General features: G+C 35.7%; 1 protein-coding gene across 3 annotated transcripts in view; it reads left to right on the plus strand.

The window, feature by feature from the left end:
- Positions 1–27,056, plus strand: part of kcc (solute carrier family 12 member kcc) — a 222,674-nt gene that overhangs the window by 123,477 nt on the left and 72,141 nt on the right. For all 3 annotated transcript variants that reach the window (XM_069819538.1, XM_069819537.1, XM_069819539.1), the window contains exon 2: positions 23,972–24,051. In XM_069819538.1, the coding sequence (XP_069675639.1) occupies positions 23,972–24,051 (80 nt within the window). The remainder of the gene's footprint in view (positions 1–23,971; positions 24,052–27,056) is intronic.

The raw sequence follows: 27,056 nt of genomic DNA on the forward strand, positions 1-27,056 counted from the left end.
TATACTATACAACTTCTGTAGAGAAGTCGCATGCTATGTGGAGTGAAAGAACTGCCAAACGTGGATCTGCAGAAGTTGCTTCATGTCTTCTTAATTTCCAACAAAAAGGGCAGATGGTAAGGAATGGAATTCCTTTTTCAAAACATGCGGTGGACAAACCACAAATATAAAATACGTCTGTTATGTTTCTGCATGCTGTTGGGCATCTTGACATCCCTTTAATCAATGATATGTCCTTTGAGTCAGGCCACAAATAGAGTACGACTCTGATCATGTCTCAGTAGAGAAAAGAACAAAATTATTTCAGATCGGGATGATTCACTATTGTCAGAATGACAAACAAAAAATACCTTATAATTGAAATTCAGCATGTGCCGAATTTTTCGAACTGAGGCGTTACATGAGAAAGGACAGAAAAGTTTTCAGTGATGTAAATAATGTCAATTGACTCAAGATGGCCTGGTTTCAGTACAGGAAAGAAGACTTAGAACACATTTATTTTAGATACAGCAACAGGACTTCTCAAGAATTTGAGTTTAGAAGAATACTAATCCGCAGAAATAAAACAAGAATGCGAGATTCTTTCACACTTCAGCCTTTGTTTTCTTCTCCAATTCCTATTCAGAAACAAAAACTTAAAGATCTTCTGGATCTACGCAATATGAGAATTATTCCTGACCAGTATCACCACAATGCTATAAGTAATTAATAAATGATGTTACAGACGGGAAAGAAGCGAAAGTTAATAAAGATGATTATGATGATAATGATGACGATAATCAGCATTGTGATGCACTTGGAGAGCTATGATAAGTAGAGAAATTCGGTTAAGAAAGCCAGCTATAACGGCTAGTAGGGGCACCATCGTGCTAATCACACGATACCTCTATTCTAGTTAGATTCCACCTCTGCTTAAGCATCTGTGCTTGAGGCCAGCAGCTGGCTGGTCGGTCTGGACCCTTAAGGTGCCGTAGCGCTACGAATATTATTATTATTATTATTATTTATTATTATTTATTATTATTATTATTATTATTATTATTACTATTACTGAGGACTATTCCTTCTTCAGTATAACAATTTTTTACTATTGTTTCAGTGATACAGGTTTGTGTAAAAGTCATTGCACTTCGTTATGGTGAATTATGGTATATTGTCATCAGTTTAGTACTTTAAGCATTTTGGCATATTATCCAGCACCTTGCTAATCAATACTAGAAGAAATACTTATAAAACTGTTTGTTTCACAATAATTAGATGTAATTACACAATAATATATAAATAATTCAGTGCATTATTTCTATTGTCATTAATATCAAACTAAAGTGTAACTTGCAATAAGAACAATTTATTTAAAGTCAAAACAACGTATCTACAACACAGTCTTTTTTTTCTTATGTAACACTTAGCTTAAACACAAAAAAATTGTTGAGCGGATGTAAACCTCGCGTCAATGGAATTTCTTGTCACAAAGTATTAGGGGCTGCAAGACAACAAACACCTTTAAGAACAGCTTAAAAGATAACCTTATTAGCATTTCACTCCAATCATACTGATTTAAAATATTACAAACTACACTGTTGCTTTTTTTCTTTAGACATCATCCTGATTGTGCTGCATTTTCAAAATTGTCTCATAATAATCTCTTTCTATTATCTAATATAATTTGAAATATATTAACATTCTATGTATTTCAGTTTAATTCTGCTACACAGTTTATTTCAGTGTTTAATTAATAGTTCATAGTATTTTGTTGTTCAATTCGTAAATAACTCTTGTATATATGTAACTCTCATCTAAATCAAATTGTTGAATTCTTTGTAAGTTCATGCATATGTATATACACTTTTTGCTGGTTGTGTGGAAGAGAAGGCCTTACGGCCTTAACTCTGCCAGCTAAAATAAATCATTATTATTATTATTATTATTATTATTATTATTATTATTATTATTATTATTATAAACATACTCTAATAACAACGAGTTATCACATATGTCGCACACAATAACATAGGCGGTAACAGTGATAGTGTTTCAGTTGTTGCAAAACTTCTTTTGCATTTATCTCAAAACATGAATTTTGCAGATACGTCGTTATGACTCTAAACCCCCGATATGATATGATATGATATGATATGATATGATATGATATGATATGATATGATATGATATGATATGATATGATATATGATATATGATATGATATGATATGATATGATATGATATGATATGATATGATATGATATGATATGATATGATATGATATGATATGATATGATATGATATGATATGATATGATATGATATGATATGATATGATATGATATGATATGATATGATATGATATGATATGATATGATATGATATGTACGAGCAAACGCTGGGTAACTTTCGGTGCTGGAGTCCGGACTCATTTCACCGGCATTATCACCTTTATATTATTCAGACGCTAAATAACCTAGATGTTGATAAAGCGTCGTAAAATAACCAACTAAAATAAAAGCTATGATAAGATATGAAATGATATGATATATGATATGATGTGATATGATATATGATGTGATGTGATGTGATGTGTTGTGATCTGATGTGCTGTGATGTGATATGATATGATATGATATGATATGATATGATATGATATGATATGATATGATATGATATGATATGATATGATATGATTTTATTGGTTTATTTTACGACGTTTATCAACTGCTTTGGTTATCTAGTGGTTCACTGACATGAAGTGAGTCCACGGTCCACCACCAAAAGTTACAAAGCATTTGCTCGTAATGGGTTGAGAAAAACTTCGGGAAAAACCTCAATCAGATAACATCCCAACCAGAATTTGAAACCGAGCTCGTTCGCTTCACGATCATACATGTTAACCGTTATTCCACAGCAGTGGACGTTATATGTGATATGATACGTACATCTATGTGCATAGAGGAGATCTGTGTGTATAGAGGAGGCCTGGGTGCATAGAGGAACTCTGGGTGCATGGAGAAAGTCTGATAGAGAAGCTCTGGGAGAAGATATGAGTACATAGAGGAGCTCTGGGTGCATGGAGAAGGTGTGGGTGCATAGAGGAACTCTGGGTGCATGGAGAAAGTCTGATAGAGAAGCTCTGGGTGCATAGTGGAGGCCTGTGTGTATGGAGAAGGTCTGGGTGCATAGAGGAACTCTGGGTACATGGAGAAGATCTGAATACATAGAGGAGCTCTGGGTGCATGGAGAAGATCTGAGTACATAGAGGAACTCTGGGTGCATGGAGAAGATCTGAGTACATAGAGGAACTCTGGGTGCATGGAGAAGATCTGAGTACATAGAGGAGCTCTGGGTGCATGGAGAAGATCTGAGTACATAGAGGAGCTCTGGGTGCATGGAGAAGGTGTGGGTGCATAGAGGAACTCTGGATGCATGGAGAAAGTCTGATAGAGAAGCTCTGGGTGCATAGCGGAGCCTGTGTGTATGGAGAAGGTCTGGGTGCATAGAGGAACTCTGGGGGCATGGAGAAGAGCTGAGTACATAGAGGAGCTCTGGGTGCATGGAGAAGGTGTGGGTGCATAGAGGAACTCTGGGTGCATGGAGAAAGTCTGATAGAGAAGCTCTGGGTGCATGGAGAAGATCTGAGTATATAGAGGAGTTCTGGGTGCATAGAGGAACTGTGGGTGCATGGAGAAAGTCTGAGTGATAGAGAAGGTCTGGGTGCATGGAGAAGGCCTGAGTGCATAGGGAAGCTCTGGGTGCATAGAGGGGATCTGGATACATAGAGGAGATCCATGGCGTTACGGCGATCATCAAAGATGCATGCGAGGAGCGAGATGCTAGATTGCAACTCTCGGGACGCAGAGCAGCGTGTTGGCAATAGAAACTTGCGGCATCATGAGTGTGCCGAGGTCCGTTGCCTTGAGGAAAAGGACATGAACGACGTGGAATCCAGAATCGCAGCCCACACTGCTCTTCCTCACGGTCTTTATAAATAAATTCGCGAAGTTGCCAAGCGGATGCGCGGGAAGTGAGGTTCCCTTTGAAGTCCGCGTCCAACTATTCGCTGCTCGGAATGAAAACAGTTGCTAGCGTCCAGCTCATCAGCAGCTTCCTGCACCGGTCTGACTCTCCTCTGCCCTCGCTTGCAATTCTCTGTCAATTTTTATCGTTTGTTTCACAGAATTCAATTTTTCCCACTGTTCAAAATTTCCATTCATTGAAATCACAACCTCTGGCATTTCGTTGGGTATGTAGTTCATCTCAGTTCAACAAACACTGAAGGAAGTTAGAACTCTAACAACGAGCGAATATTGTAACGTGCACCATTCGGAGTTTATTTCTTTCCCCATTTAGTGAAACGCTCTCGCATTTCGTTTTCAAAGAAATAAAGCCGCAAAAATAAAATAAAATTAAAAAATAGTACGGGCGGAGTCTGCTGCATTAGCATAATAAATCTGTTGTACATTTCTGACTCTGTGGCTCTTCTCAGCTAGACCAGTGAAACATTTCCCTACTCTTTTCTACAGGAGGCCTCTACAATGATTATTATAATGACATCTGTTCCGAAGTAATGGCTTTCTCAACACAGACTTTACGTTTAGTAATGATCAAATAAATTTCTTGCGATTCGCTATTCACGAACCTAAATCTTTCTCTTGTCCGCCGACTACCGCGTCTTCGTTTCGTTTGTAAAATTAGAAAATTTGAACATGCAATCTCATCACTAAAATGGTTGTCTTGACACCCACTCAATTCCCTCTTATTACTATTTAAAATCATCCACACCCACATCTCTTTTTGTTTACCTTTCACTACCTCGAATCCGGAACCTTCTCCCTATTTCTCTGCATACAGCATCCTTCTACTCATCTTTCAGTATATCGCTTGCAAGGCTCTGGAATTCTACCGTGTCAGAAACTGATCAACATCACCACACTTCAAGTTTAAGGGCAGGCAGAGGTGAATATTTCAAAATCCACAAAATTTATCCGATTTGTTTGAAATTGGTCATGGATACTAAGTATGTGATTAGTAATGGACATACCAAGTTTCAACTTTCTAAGTACAATAGTTCTGTAAATATTAATAATTTTATAAAACTTTATATCGTTTGATATAAAATGCTCCATGCACCATATTGTAAGAAATTTCCAATATTTCTTTTTATTTATATGTTCAGAGAAGATATATAAATAATGATAAGTATTAGTTTATTATGGGAATAATATTGTAATACAGTTATCTTGGTTTTAATTTCATACTTTTAAGGGCACAAAATCAAAAACTAACATCGGAATATCAAAATAAAGATAATAAAAATGGAAAAAAACAAATTTTCATTTTTTCTTCAGTTTTGTTCGAAAATTTCACCTCTGCCTCCCCTTAAATTAAAGAATCACATTCTTCTTCACGCAAGTGCTTAGTAAGCACTCGTCGGGTTGCTTAACAGAGGCGTAAGCCATAATACGTGTAATGACTAGTCTGTAAGTCATGTTATGTTAATCTGTAACGCATTATTATTATTATTATTATTATTATTATTATTATTATTATTATTATTATTATCATCTCTTTCTCTCTTTTTTTCCTGTATTTGTGTTATACATGTTCCTTGTCATTCTCTTTCGATACTCAATTGCATTTTCATGTAATTTGCATTATTTACTGTTATTCTAAGTAAAGGCTCATTCACAATGAAAATTAAACATAACGTAACCGTTAACTTAAAAATATAAACGTTACGGTAAAATCAAGAACATTCATGATGGGAACATAAACATAACAGCAAACATACTTGGTAACCATGGAAACATAACAACGACGCCATTTCCTCGTATTCTGTCGTATACTTCAGCGCTCCACGATTGTGTTCTGTTTGCAAATCACGTAAGCATAAGGATGAAAGTTTGGAGTTTGCAAACTTCCATGTTAACGTCTTACGGTAATGTTTATGTCAATGCTTATGTGAATCATTGTGAATGATCCCATTTGGTAGCCTGGGCGCAAACTTCTGTGTTTATGTTACGGTTATGTTTAATTTTCATTGTGAATGGGCTTTTAGACACCGGTAAAATGGTTTGTGTGGAGTGTACAGTTGCATTAAGCACAATCATGAACATTACGACGACCTGAAGAGCAGCGACTGGAAGCTTTTAAAATGTGGATATGAGATGAATGAAGCGTGTGAAAAGGCAGACGGGATAAGAAATGAAACTGTGCTAGGAAGAGTGGGCGAAGAAAGAATGATGCTGAAACTGTTCAGAGGGAGAAAAATAAATCGGCTGGGACAGGATTAAGATACATGATCCCTGTGCGGAGACTGAGAGGAAGATAGAAAGTTGGAAAGACTGGAGAATGCTGGGTTTGCAGTGAAATACCTGGCCTTGGCGAGAACGCTATGAATGAATGAAAGCACGTATAACCCATCGGAACACAGCTAGCGCACTCCGAGCGGAGACACAGCCATCATTGCAGTTGATCCGCCCCGCCTCGAACCGTTTCTGAAATCATGTACAGGGTCATCATTTTAATTTTACTTCAATTTTTATTGTGCCTGAGATTTTTAATGTACCTCACTCCCACCCCTTCTACTAATGAAGTTCCAACTGTCCTCCACACACAACCAAGACCGCATATAGTAAGCAGTACTGAGTTAGTGAGTATAGTACGTTCCAGAAATATGTTCGCGTTTTCCAGTGACGAAGGAGCTTCCAATATTTAATCGTATTTTCGCACAGGTACTGTCGTCCGTTTGCCTACGTCGCATCCCGATTTCCCCCACCCGCTTCTGTCGCTCTATAAAGGCTAGTGGCTGGGCTGTCTTAGCTCTTTTCTGAAAACATTAATTTCTGTTAGGAATTGGACGTCTACGTAATATTATACAACTGTTTAAAATAACTTAAATAAAAGGACCTCGTTAAGTAATTAACTGTCACGTGATTTCTCCCCTTTCTACGACCTACGACATAACCACTTGGACGGACAGTAGATAGCATGTCTGAGTAATTTTATCTGTGCGGGTCGGGCAGAAGTGAAGATTGAATTTACAGTACGTAAGGTACTCTGTTATAGAGTAGGTACAGAATTATTTCAACATGAGTTACTAGTACGAAGAACGAAACTGGTAATTGGGATTACATACAATAGTCGTCAGTGCGATAATATGCACAAAAGAACTGAAGCCTGTATCGAAATGAACGGCCACCATTTTCAAAAATGTGTTTAAATATCCATATTATGATTATTTTTCAATTTAACTTCATTCTCTATATTGTACGCTAATGTGCTGTAGACAGTATAATATACACTGCATAATGAATACGTTCGCATGGGTAGCTCAGTTCGTGAATAAAAACACTTATTGTTAATACAGTACTGTATTTTGATTAAACAAAAACCTAATGACAATTATCAAACTCAAAATCGCGATATTTCCTAGTTTACGTAAATGGATGAACTACTTTTCTTCCCTCCTATACTTAGTAAAGTGATTTGTTTGTATCTTACGCCAGTATCATCGAACTTCAGTCGTGGAAGGGGGTAGCAAACGGTGTTTTCGATTCTCGAGCGTTAATGCAAAGGTATAGCCAGGTTAATATTAAAAATGTTAGTAAAAATAAAACGATGTCCCTGTACTTACTTGTAGCGCCGTGGTGGGACGCAGCCCTATTGCCAGCAGTGAAATGTGTGTTGCCTGTCATAGAACGATTTTTTTTTTTTTTTGTTCCGTAACTTGCCTTGGTTATACAGAACGGGGATCAAGATAAATTGCGTTTTTTGTACGTATCACGGAGCTCGTGGCTCAGATGGACCGTTTCTTGAGACCGACGCCGCTGTCTGGCTCGATATCGCAGATTTATGTGCGCTTGGACTTCCGGGCAATATTCCTCTGCAGCTCCGGTTTTAATCTCATCTAGAAACGTTCATGCTGGGAATGTTACGAAGAAATCCGTGGCAGCAGGCAGGGAACATGCGAGCAAGCATTTCCATGATGTGACGAGGCAAACCACTAACGGCATGGCGGACAGTTATTATTCTCTGGTTCCTTTGTCTCATCATCATCATCATCATTATTATTATTATTATTATTATTATTATTGATTACACTTTCTTTAATAATGCTATTAATGGTGTCATTGATTATGATTCTTTTATACATAACACCTACCTTAGAATTCCCGTGAAAGGTTTTCGTGGTCAAAGAATTTTCTTCACTAAATTATTTAAATCCCTTTCTCCAATAGCCAGGTGTATTAAAAGTGCTAATTTGCAAGATCTGATTTGATTTTAGTTATACTTATACATGATATATCCTTACTTGTTATTTAATATCTTTTATTATTTGTTAGATATTGCCATTTATTTTGTTGCATTTGGTGAATGGTTAATGGTGACCATTATATTGATTGTATTTCATCTCACTGCCATTTTCTGTCATTTATTCTGTTTTTTTGTGCTAAACTGTAATTGGCTTTGTTCTGTTCTTTTGCACATTAATATTCGAAATAAATAAATAAATACATAAATAAATAAATTATTATTATTATTGCTATTACTACTATTATTATTATTACTATTATTATTATTATTACTATTACTATTATTATTGTTATTACTATTACTATTATTATTTACTATTATTTATTATTATTACTATTATTATTATTATTATTATTGTTGTTGTTGTTACTATTACTATTATTATTTATTATTATTATTTATTATTATTACTATTATTATTGTTATTACTATTATTATTATTATTATTATTATTATTGTTATTATTACTATTACTATTATTATTATTTGGGGCTAAGAGGGATGAAGTTTCAGGAGAATGGAGAAAGTTACACAACACAGAACTGCACGCATTGTATTCTTCACCTGACATAATTAGGAACATTAAATCCAGACGTTTGAGATGGGCAGGGCATGTAGCACGTATGGGCGAATCCAGAAATGCATATAGAGTGTTAGTTGAGAGGCCAGCGGGAAAAAGATCTTTGGGGAGCCGAGACGTAGGTGGGAAGATAATATTGAAATGGATTTGAGGGAGGTGGGATATGATGGTGGAGACTGGATTAATCTTGCTCAGGATAGCGACCAATGGCGGGCTTATGTGAGGGCGGCAATGAACCTCCGGATTCCTTAAAAACCAGTAAGTATTATTATTATTATTATTGTTATTATTATTATTATTATTATTATTATTATTATTATTATTATTATTATTATTATTATTATTTGCAGGAATACCTAAACGTGACATGATGAGATATAATAGATCTATCGCTCACACGTTCGTTAGCATATTTTATGAAGTATTGCAAGTAGCTTTACACAAAGAATGGGGTTTTTAATTCTGAACATCCAGTTGTAATGATAACGACTTTGTGTGTATTCATAAATAAGACCCTGGAGCATCTGAGATTACTGAGAAGTTTTCGAGCTACGTAGCGAAGAGAGAATTTACGTAGAAAGCTCAGATCCTCCTGTGGCATTCACAAATGGGACGGGGACGCTAGAATCTAAATAAAATTCATGAAATGCGCTTAATAAAGGTTACTAATATATATATATATATATATATATATATATATATATATATATAATTAATATTCCAATGGTGCATGAACTGTCTCACCACATACTGGATAATGATGTATTACTCGACCAAGGCGAGTGAAGCCGCGGGCGTAATATAAACTATTGGGATGCGGTACTACGAACGCAGGAGCAGTAGCGCCACGGCTCTGGGCTGCAGGACTCCACTGGCCTTGGTCGAGTAATAATTGTTTTAGAAACAGTTTTCGCAACTTCTGGAAACTAAAAACATTTAACTTTCGGATGAGGTAGCGATCTACTTGAACCACACATTGTGGATTGTATTGCTGTGGCGCTGACCTCTCTTTGTTTCCTTTGGCGTTTCTTGCAGCTCTAATTATTAATCTACAAACGCGTATTAGCAACAATTACTGAAAACTGAACAAAAAATATAATAACATAATAATAGTAGTAATAATAATAATAATAATAATAATAATAATAATAATAATAATAATAGCACAATGATACACACTAAAGCTGTGGAATAGAAAGTACGTACAAGATTCGTCCTTACTGAAATTTTCTTCTACAAGCGAGTAGGGAACTTGAATATAGATGGAGCAGCTTCCGGTTTGAGTAATTGTACTTGCGCTCAAGGGAAAACTTGATAACGTTCATTTCTGAAATGACTGAGATATACATCTGTGTTTGGAAGGCAACCAGTTTTACTTCCTATTCCTTGAATCCATTGTTTCGAAATTTCAGGTCAAGAATACGAAACAATTTTAAAAATTAAAACATTTAGATAATATACAGTATTAATTTTAATGGTCAAGATTGTGGAAGCCGAGACGTAGATGGGGAGGATAATATTAAAATGGATTTGAGGGAGGTGGGATATGATGATAGAGACTGGATTAATCTTGCTCAGGATAGGGACCGATGGCGGGCTTATGTGAGAGCGGCAGTGAACCTCAGAGTTCCTTAAAAGCCTTAAGTAAGTAAATAAATTATCAAGGTTACTTTAACGACAGTGACTATCCTAGGCCTACAGTAATGCTTCGCTTTACTTTTGTTTTTCTCTTAACAAAAGCAGAAAAAATTTCCCCATTAAAGTGGACACCATTTCTCATTCTTTGTTCTTCTGAACAAGCAAACGCCAAACAACTTTTCACCATTTTTACTGCTTTTATTGCGCATATGGAACATGACCCCCACGACAGACTGATTGATACACATCACTTAGAAAGAGAGCAATACTCTCTCCAACATGGCGTCACTCCGATTCTACACAGGAAGAACAGAGAGAAGATTAGAGCTATTCTTCGGCAAAGACAACCACTGTAGAACGTAATATTCTGCACCATGAAATTACAGCAATAAATAACACGACTTACGAAGAGTTCAGATTTTAGCAGTCATACTTTTTAAAATTCCGGGCATTATTCGCAAATGTTAAGTATGGAGGACAGCACAACATGCTTTCCAAAAGCCGGACGCCTGGTCAACGTTATCATTCTTGAGAGTTAATGAAAGGGCTGTATGGGATCTGAACACGCGACTTGCGCAGTCAATTGTTTCGCGACGGCATTGTAGGAGATCTCTGTTCTTCTTGTTGTCTGAAGCAATTTGGTTTAGAGCCAGGATGCAATAAAATCTGAGATTTGCACGAAATTAAAACATTTAAAATTATAATGAACCGACTTGAATATACGAGTATTAATTGGGCTGCTGTACTTAATTCGTTTTCCCTCGTGATTGTTGCTTGCAGTATTTATTGCCTCGACGTTGGCAACACCGCTCTCGCTTGTTGAGTTGCAGCGTCGGTAAATCTAAACGCTCTTGCTATAACCGTGCAATTAAATGTTATGCATTTCGGTGAGAATGGTTTACCTCAGTCACAAAGGCAAATAAAGCATTACAAATTTGCGTACTATGATTCATCACCGCCTTCATTCATTCATTCATTCATTCATTCATTCATTCATTCATTCATTCATTCATTCATTCATTCATTCATTCATTCATTCATTCATTTATTTATTTTATTCCATAGATCTTACATGAGCAATGAAGCTTTAAGATGTGGAACATGTCAACATTTTACAATATTACAATTACAATTTTTACAAATTTTTATAGTTTTACAATTTAGTAATTTTCTACAATTTTTACAATGTTGTACAATTGTTTTACATTTTTTTACATTTTGGCGAGATGTATCATCAATATTCATTCATTCATAGTTTTCTGCCCAAGGGCAGATCTTTCACCGCAAACCCAGCATTCTTCAATCTTTCTTAACTTATGCATTGAATCAAAATCTAAATGAGTTACATGAAAACAAGCTACAAACACACGACAATGGAAACAATAGTCAACGGCCTAATTAATATGCTACACACAAAGATTCTACATAATCATAGACTGACCATGTTTTGATATCTCAGAAACCGGAACGGTGACTGTATACAAGTATTTATCTTCCGGGCGATATTCAACATTCACGGGTCCAGTTCAACAATACTACGCAAGACAACTGATATTAAAAATATATTTAAATTTTAAATTTATTTAAATTTAAATATACAGAATAAAGAATATAATTACAAAAGAAACAAGAGAAATAGAAATAAAACAATACAAGCAATATAAAAGGAGATACAGTAGTATTAACAAAATTTGAGACCGAATGAGCAGCGCTCGTGTTCGGTCGCAGTTCAGATATAATATTAAAATGAAAAAAAAAATTATAATAATAAAAATAAATAAGTAAAATAAAATAGGAACTAAAATTTAAATTACAGCTGCAATGGAATTATATAATATAATATTAACACTAGAGAAGAATAATATCGCACGTGAAAAGTAGGACTAATATATATTTCAAAATTATAGAATACAAATATAATTTATAGAATACAAATATAATATTAATATTAACTTTTAAGTTCAAATTCATTAATTTACATATTTTTCACTAGAAAACGAAAATACGATTTTTTACTCAAAATGACCAAAATTTCACCTGTCGCCCCCTTAACAGATTATCTGTGATGCTGCCACTTTTAGTTACGGCGCTGTATCAACTACTAGGCCTATGTTATTTATCGTCGTTGGAATTGGTGACAGCGAGATGATACTTGGCGAGATGAGGCCGAGGATTTCATAATTACCTGGCATTCGTCTTACGGTTGGGTAAAACCTCGGAAAAACTAAACCAGGTAATGAGCTCAAGCGGGATTCGTACTCACGCCCGAGCGCAACTCCATCCCGATCAGAAGACAAGCGTCTCTGCCGATTGAGCTACGCCGGTGGCTATTATTATTGTTATTATTATTATTGTTATTATTATTATTATTATTATTATTATTATTATTATTATTATTATTATTATTATTATGTAAGTCCTTTAGGAAAGATCTACATTTCAACGCACCGTGAGAGTTTTGGACGAGATCTATGCAGTGGCCGTGGAAGCATCTGTTGTGGCTTATTCCCGTTCATCCGAATGCAAATCGTATTATTCCACTCGCGAAATTAGATTCCACGTTGCGCTCTTTATATAACTTTGTACCTGTTCGTTATGAGAAGAGTGGCGTCGATCCAAGCCCCCCCTCGTTGTTCTGTACCGACTTATTTATGGCCTCACGTAAAATATTATTATGAAGCCTCGTTGGCTCCTTTAGCAGATAATGCGTGCAACTCGAAGCGGGCACCTTGGCAACACGTTGCTTTGTTGCTTTGTTTCGCCAGGTAGAGTTCAGTTTTTCTTTGCATTAATATCTGTTCCTTTTATTTCCGCGCATAAAAAATTAACCTATGCCCTTTATCACCTACCCGTTCAACACCTACTTGGAGGATTTAGTAAAGAACTGTTTTCAGAACATGGGAGGAGTGATAGTAGGAGGAAGAAGAATAAACTGCATAAGATTTGCTGATGATATGGCGTTGTTAGCAGAAGAGGAAATGATACTAAGGGATATGCTGCTGGAGCTGAATGACAGCTGTGAGCAGTATGGGATGAAGATAAATGCAAATAAGACGAAGGCTATGGTCATAGGAAGAAAAGTAAAGAAGGTCATCATCATCAACAATACGATTTGGGCCCATTGGCCCGTTTCGTCTCCATAGCAATATTAAAATTGGTCTTTCCAGCGTTTTCTAGGGCTTCCGATTCGTGTTCTCCCTTGGGGTTTATAATGGTGCAGTCGGTATGGAATGCGGGTTGGTTCCATCCTACAGTAAAGAAGGTAAACGTGCGAATTCTAAATGAGGCAGTAGAGCAAGTGGACAGCTTCAAATACTTGAGGTGTACTATAAGCAGTAACATGAGCTGCAGCCAGGAAGTCAAAAGGAGGGTAGCAATGGCAAAGGAAGCTTTTAATAGAAAAAGGAGCATCTTCTGCGGAGCTCTGGAAAAAAAAAACTAAGGAAGAGACTTGTGAAGTGTTTTATATGGAATGTAGCATTGTATGGGTCAGAAACATGGACATTACGACGAGGTGAAGAGAAGCGACTAGAAGCATTTGAAATGTGGATATGGAGAAGAAAGGAACGTGTGAAATGAGCAGACAGAATAAGAAATAAAGCTGTGTTGGAAAGAGTGGGTGTACAAAGAATGATGCTGAAACTGATCAGGAAGAGAAAGAGGAATTGGTTGGGTCACTGGCTGAGAAGAAACTGCCTACTGAAAGATGCACTGAAAGGAATGGTGAATGGGAGAAGAGTTCGGGGCAGAAGAAGATATCAGATCATAAACGATATTAAGATATATGGCTCATATGAGAAAACAAAGGGGAAAGCAGAAAATAGGAAAGATTCGAGAAATCTGGGTTTGCAGTCAAAAAGCTGCCCTTGGGCAGAACACTGTGAATGAATGAATGTCCTCCAACTTGGGGGTCACGGTGAAAATACGGTCCTCGCCGAATACACTGAAGCAGGTGCCAATGTGAGGACCCTGGCGCGCAGCGTCCCTGGGGTCGAGGCTGCGCAGTGCAGGTGCGTCTGTCTGATCCTCGACGGAAAACAATTGAAAGCTGAAGTGCGCACTCTTGAAAATGAACGAGGGGCTGGAACATGGCGTCAGGCGACGATCAATATGCAGGCGGTGTGCGTTAATTATTGTTAACACCGTCCGTAAAGAAGAAGAAGAAGGATCTGTGTGGCATCGAGGATCAGGGGAACTCGAGTGTAGGCAGGCAGGTCAGTTTCATATTCCACTGAAGTCTGTCGTGCACACAGACTGTGGGACTCCCAGCCCACGTAGCCATGTCATCATTAAGCTAAATAGTTGATATGACTAAATTATATGTGATTCCTCTTGTCTGTCAGTGCAGCATCGAAAAACTCACCTGTATCACGAAAAATGATCTCGCCTTCACTGAAGAGTAGATTCTCAAAATATGTTTTTATTGGGTTATTTTACGACGCTGTATCAACATCTAGGTTATTTAGCGTCTAAATGAAATGAGGGTGATAATGTCCGGGGTCCAGCACCGGAAGTTACCCAGCATTTGCTCGTATTGGGTTGAGGGAAAACCCCGGAAAAAACCTCAACCAGGTAACTTACCCCGACCGGGATTCGAACCCGGCACGCCTGGTTTCGCGGCCAGACGCGCTGACCGTTACTCCACACGTGTGGACTCAAAATGTTGATATTGGAGTTCTGAAAGAGCAAATGTCTTCCACCAGGCTCTCTGTTTAATGGTTATATATATCACAGATAAATATCTAAATTATCTCATTATTATTATTATTATTATTATTATTATTATTATTATTATTATTATTATTATTATTATCACTGTTTCTTACCAATGTTTATTATTGTCACACTAACATTACTTATCCAACTTTCATTATTTACTTTCATGTCGTTTCATGGTCTAGATATTAATGTAATAACTATGTAAGCAATTGTATTCAATTAGAATTAGAGTCTGGCTGGGCGGAAGAGAAGGCCTACTGGCCTTAGCTCTGCCAGATTAAATAAATAAATAATTATTATTATTATTATTAATATTACAGTATTTCGTGATTCTATTCAACATTAGGCCTTACTATCCATTCCTCGTCACCGCACCTCTTTCTATTCATCCTCTTTCACCGTGTCAGTTTGTCGTCTATGGAACTCCTTACCTCGTCATGTCAGGGATTGCCGAACAGTTAATCAACTTAAATTAAGAATTAAGAATTACATACTTTTATATGAAATTGATTTGTGAGTATTAGCCGATTTTTATAGGTTATTCTGTGTGTATATAAATAGTCATTTAGGCCTATCATAAAGTGGAATTAGGTTATCAATTGTAATAATTTAATTATGTATCATGTTTAGTCAGTATTTCAGTATATGTAAGCTTACTAATGTGCATGAAAATGATTTTTATAGTTAAGTATGACTATTAATATAATTATTTTTGTCACTGTTTCATTGTGTATTTCACTTCTGGTAGTGTGGAATAGAAGGCTCACGGCCTTAATTCTACCAGAATGAATAAATATGCTTAAATGTCATCACTAGAGTCCTGCGTTTGGTTACTTTGAGTACGAGTTAGATGCACATGGATCATACTAGGAGGGCTCTGACTCGTTTCGTGCGTCACATCTGCTTATTCGTACAGACAGTACAGGCATTGGGCAGTGGGATGCTACTCACGTACAGAATATGCTGTCACGTGTATTTACTGCTATTAACATACAAAATATCTATTTAAAACCACAAAGTAAAAGCCAGTGTTCATTATTTTTCGCCTACTTACAGAGTTTTGAATATTTACATTGAACTTTTAAATATATATACACATACATACTAGTGGCTTGTGTAGCAAATGCTGCAAACTAAGTTCATTAGACGTTCAAATAAAAATTTTTCATATTTACAGTATTTTGAATGAAGAATACCAGACATTTTGAAAGTTATTTGCTCCCATAATAATGAAACATACTCCCTCTGAATGTTTTTTTTTTTTTATGTCAAATACTTTTTCTTGAACTTATCCACCTTCAGTTTTTGAGTTTCAGTGCGAAATCGCAAGTAACAATGTCAGGACGATCAGTGGGTTTTTCATTTGGGAATAAAGCAATAGCTATTTCAGGTTATCGTGGATTGTAGGTGAAAGTTAAAAAATGTCAGATTTGCTATGCTTTCGAACAATAGACATAGCATCTTGGTATAGCTGCTGCATGTAGAGCTTGAAATGTAGAGGGTAAAATCATTTTATCCTGCTAAGAGATCTTGCTGAAATGATCGAGAGACTACATAATTTCGTAGGCCTCTTATTTTATCAGTAAGTAATACCTTTTGGTCTTTCCTTAGGAACTCTAATTTTTGCGCTCTCTCGAGCCAATACTGAAGAGAATGACGCATATAAATATCTACCGCACACCGCCATTAAATACATGAAAAAGACCCAACCCCACTTGATTAATAACTATAAAAATTATTTAATTTTTAATAACAATATTATTATCTTACGTAAGTTTTGTATTTATATATACTATACAGTCGCCACTCAGTAAATTACAGAAATGAAGATCTAATTTAAGATATTCTGTACATCTACTTACATAACTCCAAAACGTCTCACTTTCATATCATCAATATAGCATTAATATGTATAATTAATGAAAAATAGTCGCATCATGGCATTAACTATAATAATGTTTAATTTCTAATGGTAATAATGTCATCAAACCACTTCAAATTTTGTAAACTTTAATATCCAACACACAGCTGTATTCAGAAAATTACACACCGCAGAATCAGACCTGTAAATTATTTTTAGTGAGTGTTGAAGTTTTTAATAACCAATTAAATTTGAACTCTAAATATGTCCAGCAATCCTTGCAGGTCATGGCCTTCGTGTAATATCCTATTGTTTATTGTAGTGTGTTTGTGTTTTGTTTTATTCTGAAAAGCCATTATTTCTCAAAACTGACGACAGATGGATTTTGGAAAATAGGAAAATGATGTAGTAAAATTGATATTTCACTGAAAACTGCTATTTTTCTGAAAAATGTTGAGTTTCAAGCTTCAAAATGAGGGGTCACTTATTAAAATCCGTTCAGCCGTTTTCTCGTAATTTCCATTACCAGTTCAAATTATATATATACATGTATATAATCAAAGCGAAATGAGTTTAAAGATAAATAATATTATAATTTATTGAAAGACTGGCTTGGGACATGATGCAGAGTCTTGACGTCGACTCACGATAAAAGTCTGATTAATAACAATAATAAACAGCAATCAGCTGACAGGTGTCTCACGGGCAGTTATCGCTCCGAGCCGCCATGTCAGATAAGACTTCATGTCCAGTGGCGAGCCATGGTGGAAGGTGAGAGCAGCAAGACTCAGCCTGTCTCTATTTTAAAACTGCGCTCCTTCTCTTCGTACTTGACAGATTCCTGGCCGGTTTCACCAAGCTTGAATAAATCAATCCAAATGAAACATTAACTAGTGAACATTAAAATAAAAAAGCCAGCTGTTTACCAACCAAATTTTCTTAACATCTAATGAACAGTAAGTAATGCTTCATTACGGATAAATAAGTGTGTTCAATGAATTTTTCATAACCATATCACAACGTCTTTATGAAACCACAGCCTGCTATATCGCAAATCGTGATCTGCTTTATAATTTGCATGCGGGTCAACAATGCAGTAACGTGGTTACAAAATGTAGTGCGTGTATAGTGAGGATCAGGTAAGAACAGTTCCTAAACAGCAAATATCGCCGTCTTGTCAGTGTTGCCAACTGTTACCAGATATCACACGATCCTATGTACTGAATGACTTATTTACGTACCGTACTTTACCTTAAATAATGTTGAAAGGTTATTCTAAATAATTCAATAATTATTAACATATTTTCGTAGACAAACTATACGAAAAAGGGATTCAAATGTTAGGTATTTTGTCTGGCAATATGAAATTCATTCATTTGACTAAACAATTGAATTACGAGACTTAACCTAAAAATGTATTTTGTTTGACCACATAAAATTGTTAGTACTATAACTCCGAAAACTTACCTGAATATAGTCTTGAATTATAACCACAATGCAACACATAAAATAACTATTATGTATTAATATTAATTAATTAGTTTGTTAAAATTTCACTAGCTTCAAGTAACCGACTCAGAAATCTAGTACAATTTTAATTTCATGGAACTCCAGTACTGACAACAATTGTCTCACCTGCCAACATAACAGTTACAAAATCACTACCATTTGTACCGGTATTATTTATCAGTATCGAAATTGTAAACGAAGTTGGTAAAAAAAAAATTCAACCTGCAAACTAGAAAATCACAAAAATCCACTAGCATATGTAGTAATAGGGGAAAAATGGTTAGGTTTCACCCTTACGGTATGAAGTAAGCTGACCCGGACTATAAATGGAGGAACTATTATTATTATTATTATTATTATTATTATTATTATTATTATTATTATTATTATTATCGCCATATTTACAGCTGTTGTAATTATTGCATTCCTGATTCCAGTGGTCACCTAATTTTAAGGAGGATGATATATTCAATAACTGCAATTGAGGACGTAGCTGCAATAAGGGCCCTTACTCCAAAATGCTGTTCTGAGATATATAGAGTTGAAATTTTTAAAAACAGTGCAGGGCCTATAACATATATTAAAATAAACAGGTTTATCAGCATTACTGTTCAACATTTCTCAACGAAACTTTGAGAGTATTAAAAAGAAACTGCGGAGAATCGATTTATTCATTCTCCAGAAAAAGGGCCTATGGGGCTATGGGCCCTTATTGCAGCTACGTCCCCAATTTAGGTATAGATAATACTGTATTCTTGGAACTTATTATATAGAATGAAAAACATTAGAGTGTTATAAATTTACTGTACTGTGAAGTACAGTTGCATAGCTGAAAGAAAGTAGAAACTTGATACCAAATATGCTGTGTTAAGTAACTATTTTCAAGGCTGATGTTCAATGTGTGCGTAAATTTAATTCTAATTAATGTAAGTTAATATACCAATTATGCTATGTTTTGTTATGTTTGAATGTACATTATGTACTAACTTACTAATATTTCTTAGCTATATAGTTATAATAACTACCTTCGTGTACTAAAAACTCAGTTGTATGTGACATAGTTGACTAGTTTCAGCTTTGTCTCGGCCATTCTGGTGATATTCTAACCTATGATTAGTTTCTTATAACATTTTGAGTTTTCGGTGTTGGACCCCGGACTCATTTCACCGGCATTATCACCTTCATTTCATTCAGACGCTAAATAACCTAGATGTTGATACAGCGTCGTAAAATAACCTAATAAAATAAAAAATAAAAAACATTTTGAGTACAACGATCTTCGTGACGTGGTGTTTTTCGTGAAATGCTGTGTCATTCAAATTTTCAAAATGATCGTTACTTAAATGGGTAATATTATCTTCATCTGGCTCCTTGATTTTTGAACAGTTCCAGATGTAACAATAAAATTTTGCATCGCCATTTTGTACTGAATCTAGTTAACCATTAAAAGTTTAAAGCCGGAAATTTCTACCACTAAACTAATGACAGCTTCACTGGTTCGTTAGGCTAAAGATGCTTGGCGAGCTACAAAAATGATTTAATGAACCAGTAAATGAATTAATGAATCATTAAAAACATAGTGGAGCCCGGCTATCAGCACAGCGTTCCAGTGTTGGTCTGCTATACGAAGTAGGGATTCACAACTCAGATACACCCAAGGCTAAAATTGCAGAACACGAAATCGTTTTGCGTAGCTGATAATGATTAAATGTGCGTAATTATAAACAGTTGGAATCGTGTATACAGAAAACGTAATTTTTCTGATTTATTAGCTAGTAATTAATCGGATTTTCGTATAAAGTCTTAATTACATGCACATCCAGTGTGTTTTAGGGCTACTTTATTATTGTCATCAATTTTCCGCTACAAGCAGTTGAGGGCTTCGGCTTGTTGAACTATTCCAGTTTCGTCCATTCTCAATGAGTCTTCTTTCCAGTTAGGTTTTCTTTTATGATATTAGATAGTTTACGTTGGAAATTCTTAGGTCTACTTCTTTTCACGTCATTGTAAGATTACCGACTTCATCCATCATCATCATCATCATCATCATCATCATCATCATCGTCCTTGCAGGTATTAAGCCTAGTGGCCTGTTACGGTCTCCGTCCATCTTTTTAGGGGGCGTCCCAAAGATCGTGTTCCATGTGGTATATAGCGGAGAATGTGTCTTGGGAGTCTGGAACGGTCCATCCTATTGACATGGTTAAGCCATTTTTGTCTATAGTGGTTGAGATGTTCATAAATAGGTGTAATTTTCAATTCTTTTGTAATTAGTTCATTCCTTTTGTGGTCAAGCAAGCTGTAGCCGGCAGTCCTCCTTAGAAATCTCATTTCCGCAGTTGTTAGGCGTTGAACATCTGAGTTTCGGACAGTCCAGGCCTCACTACCATACATGAGGACAGGTCTTGCTAGAACTTTATATGCTTTTAACCTTCATCCATATTCTTACATATCTTAGATTTTTTATTTCGCAGTTTTTATTTTTGTCTTTTGTGCTCGTTCCACATTGGTGCGGTCATTGCTTTACAGAATTTTAATTTCGTGTTCTTTCTACTCCCAACGGAACCCGCCCCAGCCGGGGAGTGCTTCTAAATGTCTTCGTAACACTGGTATGCACAATTTTTGCTGAATGAAAACTGTTCATATTTGCTGATTCCTCACCACATGAAAGCTCTCAAATCAGCTTTAGTTTTGTTTCATCGGTTACAGTTTTACAGAAATTGGTATTATAGAAAATACTAGTTTTAATTTTCCTTCATAGAGCAAATAAATAAAATAAATTTTCCGAGAAATTTAAACATAATAAAAATGGTTCCACAATTTTCTCTAGTTTTGTCAATGATCTGGCTACAGTTAGTTTTATGGTTAGTTACATTTCATCTCTGGTGGTCAATGACTGTTAAATTTCAAGAGGTTTATCTTATTCGTGGGCATTAGAGTATTAAAAACTATTACAACCTTACACCCATCTCTTTTCCTCCCCACCGCAAATGTGACGTTACACAGAGGCAGAGATAAAATGATATAAGATCTGTACATTGATGTGAAGCTGTCCTGAACACATTTCACGTAATTTCACGACTGTGTGTGCTTTCATTTGAACTTCAGAGAGAGCTGACGATAAATAGGGAATTCCCTTGTTAACAGTCTTAACTCATTGGGGTGTCATCGTCAGCAAAAAATTATCTCTATCGGTCATACCAAAGAATACGTCATGTAGGCTAATTTAATTTACGTTCGAAGATTTTTTTACCCCTTGAACGCTGTACGCCAGTTTATATCACACCCAGTTTTTTTAAATATGACTTGAGAATTTATATCTCAGAAATTACGAACATATTAATTATATTATATCTTGAATAATTTCGAGGGAAAAATTGTTCCGGGGCCGGGTATCGAACCCGGGACCTTTGGTTAAACGTACCAACGCTCTCCCACTGAGCTACCCGGGAACTCTACCCACACCGATCCAATTTTTCCCTCTATATCCACAGACCTCAAAGTGGGCTGACAACAGTCAAACAACCAACATTTGAGTGCACACTAACTCTGTGTGACTTTAAATTGTGGTTTTCTGTTACGTACAGTGACGTGTATTATGAAAATTAAGCTTTCAGGAATAATTCCCTGTAAAGTTAATTTGAATAATTTCGAGGGAAAAATTGTTCCGGGGCCGGGTATCGAACCCGCTCTCCCACTGAGCTACCCGGGAACTCTACCCACACCGATCCAATTTTTCCCTCTATATCCACAGACCTCAAAGTGGCCTCCAAATATCTGTAGTCAGTCTTTTACATTAGATTGCCGAAAATTGGTTTATAGCGCAACATTGGCAGTGATAAAAGTGTGAAATATTCGTTCAGTGGGCGATGGATACTCTACATTGACCAAATTAAGAATTAAATTATGTGGTTTCAAAGAATTCAAGAATTCAGTTGGATAAAATACAGCCTGCTCACTATCTACAACTGTGTCGAGAAACTCATACTACGGTCCTGGACTACGGAAAGATTCTTATTGCATGAATTGTCTAAATTTTGGCCTTCATGATGTATCAACAATGCTTTCGTGCTCTTTCTTCCACGGCCTCGTGAAAGTCGATGTTGAATACAACAGATAATAACAAAGAACAATTGACTGTAGAAGATTGCAATTAACCCGTAATTGGTGAGGTGGTGGCTGTGAGTACTCCAGCCATTGCAAGAAAAGAAGCCTGCTCCAGGTGGATGTGCGGAGATATATGAAGAGTCCACTGCAAGAATGATGGATGTCACTTTCTTGTCGAAAATGAACCAAGACTGTCAGTGCATAGCTTAAGACATATAGAATGTACATACAGAGTTATATGGCATTAACACTGATAGTCATTGTCCAGTAATGATCGGAAAATCACAGTTAAGCTTTGAGCGCTAAGCATTTCAAACTTTCAATCGCTTCTCCTGCAAAATGTATTCCAAATGACATCCATCATTCTTGCAGTGGACTCTTCATATATTTTCTTCTTCATTGCTTATTATGCTGCCTTCTTCCCTAATTTTGAAGAAAACCTAGTTAAAACAAATAAAAGTACTTGATTATATAAATTAAAAATTCAGTTTGATTATCTGAGTGCCACGATACAAGTTTCTAAGTTGGGGTAAGTGCAATCCCCACCTCACCAGTTACGTGAATAGAAAAATACCTCACCACTTACGGGTTAATATTATACATGAATGTTCCATCGTTTATATTTCTATTTTTTTATTTTTTAGTTAATTTAACGTCCATTTATCCGATTTTAATTTAGCCTATGTTCTTCTCCTGGTTATGAAGGTTAAATGTGCAAACTTTGGCAAATATCGGTCAAAGCGTGTAGATTTGTATAGGGTATATGCATGCATACATACATATATAGCGACATTGACTTTTATATATAAGATTTTACGCAATGGTTGGTTGTGCGGCTACAAATTGTACCATTTTCCTGCTGACAAAGAAAGAAGAAATAAATGGTGTTATATTCGAGACGCAAGGATTGGACGCCAACAATATATAATTTTATTACGTTTGTAGTATGAATGTAACTAAATATATTTTGTGGTGAAATATTCCAAGAAACGAAATGTGATTTCAATATTTCTATTCAGTAGTCATCAGGGGATTCTAAGCTTCATTCGTTGAAACATTTATACAGGCTACACTACTTCATGTTGAGAGTTTAATTCATTGCTGTTACTGATAGCCAAATAACGTCTTTAAGTCGGAAGTTCGAGGGTTTGACTGGTTGGAGTCTCCACCTGCAGATCAATAGTTTAGTTGTAATTGCTCTCTACCTTTAAATTAATTGATTAATTTTCATTAAAACATTAATTGTTGCAGGAGATGGCACCGACGACCAGCCCTTCGTCACGGACAGGGAGAAGATGTCCGGCTACGAGACGAACCTCTATCTGTACTCGGTGAGTAACGAACCTAGGACTAGACAGCATTGTCTGTGACTGCGATGATAGAAATAATCTGACAGCTGACAGCTGACATTTACTGGCTCTTAACAGTACGTTAACAAATATATATATGACACTCGGAAGAAAATTAAACACAGAATAAATAATATGGGAAATGCTTGTTATTATTCAGTTGGGAAGCTTTTGTCATCCAGTCTACTCTCAAAAAATCTGAAAGTTAGAATTTATAAAACAGTTATATTACCGGTTTTTCCATATGGTTGTGAAACTTTCTCCATTCTCCTGTAACTTCATCCCTCTTAGCCCCAAATATTTTCCTAAGCACCTTATTCTCAAACACCCTTAACCTATGTTCCTCTCTCAAAGTGAGAGTCCAAGTTTCACAACCATAAAGAACAGCCGGTAATATAACTGTTTTATGAATTCTAACTTTCAGATTTTTTGACAGCAGACTGGATGATAAAAGCTTCTCAACCGAATAATAACAGGCATTTCCCATATTTATTCTGTGTTTAATTTCCTCTCGAGTATCATTTATATTTGTTACTGTTGCTCCAAGATATTTGAACTTCTCCACCTCTTCAAAAGATAAATTTCCAATTTTTATATTTCCATTTCGACATTAAAGTTTATATTATTTAAAATTTATGATGGGTCATTTTCAAAATATGAGACAAAAGATTAACATATACTTTTGAAAATTATTAATTTTTATTTTGTTTGCTCCCCTGCTCCTCACCCTCGCTCGGCATGAATGAAAATCGTAAACAACTACTTGCACGTGCTGGTTTAAGCTCATTGCGGGGCAATTACATATTCACTTTTCACTTAAGTTATTTGAATAAGTAAATACTTAGTTCACTGTGTTAACATTTAAATTTTGATTTAATGTTACCTGATTGACTAGTTTCGATGTTACTTGCATCGTCCTCTGAACCCTAGAATTGATAGTAGTGAATTCTGAGTCTGCAGAAAAATGAACCTTCACACATACTTTACGAACTCACTCTGATCACTGTGGCACCGACTTAAAGTCAGTTTCTTTTGCAAAGAAATTATTAAACAGTAGAAAGCAGCAGTTATGATTTGTATGTGAGATTGCTGGTAAATAGAAAGAAATTAAAAAAAAATGCTATATAATCCAATAAGAATGGGAGAAAATCGTGTTTAATATTATGTATGTATTTATTCACACTGCAAATGGGTGGCAGTGCCAGGTGGCAGTGGTAACTAATTACACTCAATAATGGCAATTAATAACAATCACAACTAATAAAAAACAATAATTAATAATAGTAATAATAATAATAATAAGTTAATAATAAAATAATAATAACAAGGAGCATCCTAAATTAAATGAAGCATGGTCACTTAAAATAACATTTAAAGTAAATCTAATTTGTATCTTAACCCTAAGTTCGAACTAAGACCCACGAGTGTGACAGGTTCATACCTGCACAAGTACCTTTCGGCACTACACTTATTTCGCTGTCAACTCACTCACTGCACTGATTCTACCTGATTTCACTAACACTTCTAACCATTTCACTGTTCGAATACTTTGCACGGCCACTTATTATTATTATTATTATTATTATAACTATTTCTTACCAATGTTTATTATTGTCACACTAACATTAGTTATCCAATTTTCATTATTTACTTTCATGTCGTTTTATGGTCTAGATATTAATGTAATAACTATGTAAGCAATTGTATTCAATTAGAATTAGAGTCTGGCTGGGCGGAAGAGAAGGCCTACTGGCCTTAGCTCTGCCAGATTAAATAAATAAATAATAATAATAATAATAATAATAATAATAATAATTATTATTATTATTATTATTATTATTATTATTATTATTATTATTATTATTATTATTATTATTATTCACTGACACCAACACACTTCACTTACACAATATACTTCATTGACACTACACACTTCACTGACACAACACACTTCCTCACTGATAGAACATTTCAAATAACAAGATATCAACTACACCCTTTAAGTAGTGTGTATAATACACTACCGTCTATTAGTAAAGTTCTTAAGTCTATTTTTAAATACATTTTTGGTTATTGGTAAAAAAAAAGGAAGACCTATCGGACAAAAATGAAAAGAAAAAATGCAACTTAAAATTTGCATATTTTCTCTTGTCATGACATGAAGTGAATTACTATGTTAAACGGCATTGTTTTAAAGTTAAAAGAAAAATAACGACATTTCATCAACATCCACCCCCTAGTTGTGATTGATGTGGATCATTCCCCGAGGAATTAACTAACAGATAGTCTACTAAATGCGAGCAAAATGCTCCAATTAGTGTAGGGGTAGTCAGTGAAGATGGCGTGCCGTGTTTCTCTGGTGTTCCTGTGCAAATCTCTAAATCGACTTTCTGCAGCTGCACAGAACTTTCTCCAGCGCTGCTGCTGGTTTCGAATAATTTGTCTTGTCCTCTTGATTCGGGGGAAGTTTTGCTGTTCATCTTCCATTAGAGGACGGATTTGCTGATAGGATGAGGACTACGTAATAAAAGGTTTGCTGAGTAGTTGAAGGAGGCAACGCTCTGATCATTAACAAACCCAATTAAAACTTTGCTCCGCACAGATCGAGGGTCCGCCAAGTAAGAACAGACCGCTAGTTGCAAGTACGTAACAAGCATTACTACTGCAGCCCCAGCACGTGCAGATGACCAGCACGACACTGCGACGTTCCTGTAGGACTTAGTTTAATTTTCGAAGTTATTTGTATACATGAAAAAATAGTATAATGTTAGGCTTGTTAATATAGTAGAACTCCAGTTATCCGAACTCTAAATATCCGGATCGCCAATTATCCGGATCACCAAGTAAGACTCAAGCTATAATTATTGGACATAAGCGTTTAGTTAACTCTCTTAATAACAGTAATCTTTCAGTTGTTATACTTAACAACACGCTAATCCCTTATTCATCTGTCGTAAAAAATCTTGGCTTCTTTTTCGATAATAATC

The sequence above is a fragment of the Periplaneta americana genome, chromosome 2 (assembly GCF_040183065.1).
Source record: "Periplaneta americana isolate PAMFEO1 chromosome 2, P.americana_PAMFEO1_priV1, whole genome shotgun sequence".
Lineage (NCBI taxonomy): Eukaryota > Metazoa > Arthropoda > Insecta > Blattodea > Blattidae > Periplaneta > Periplaneta americana.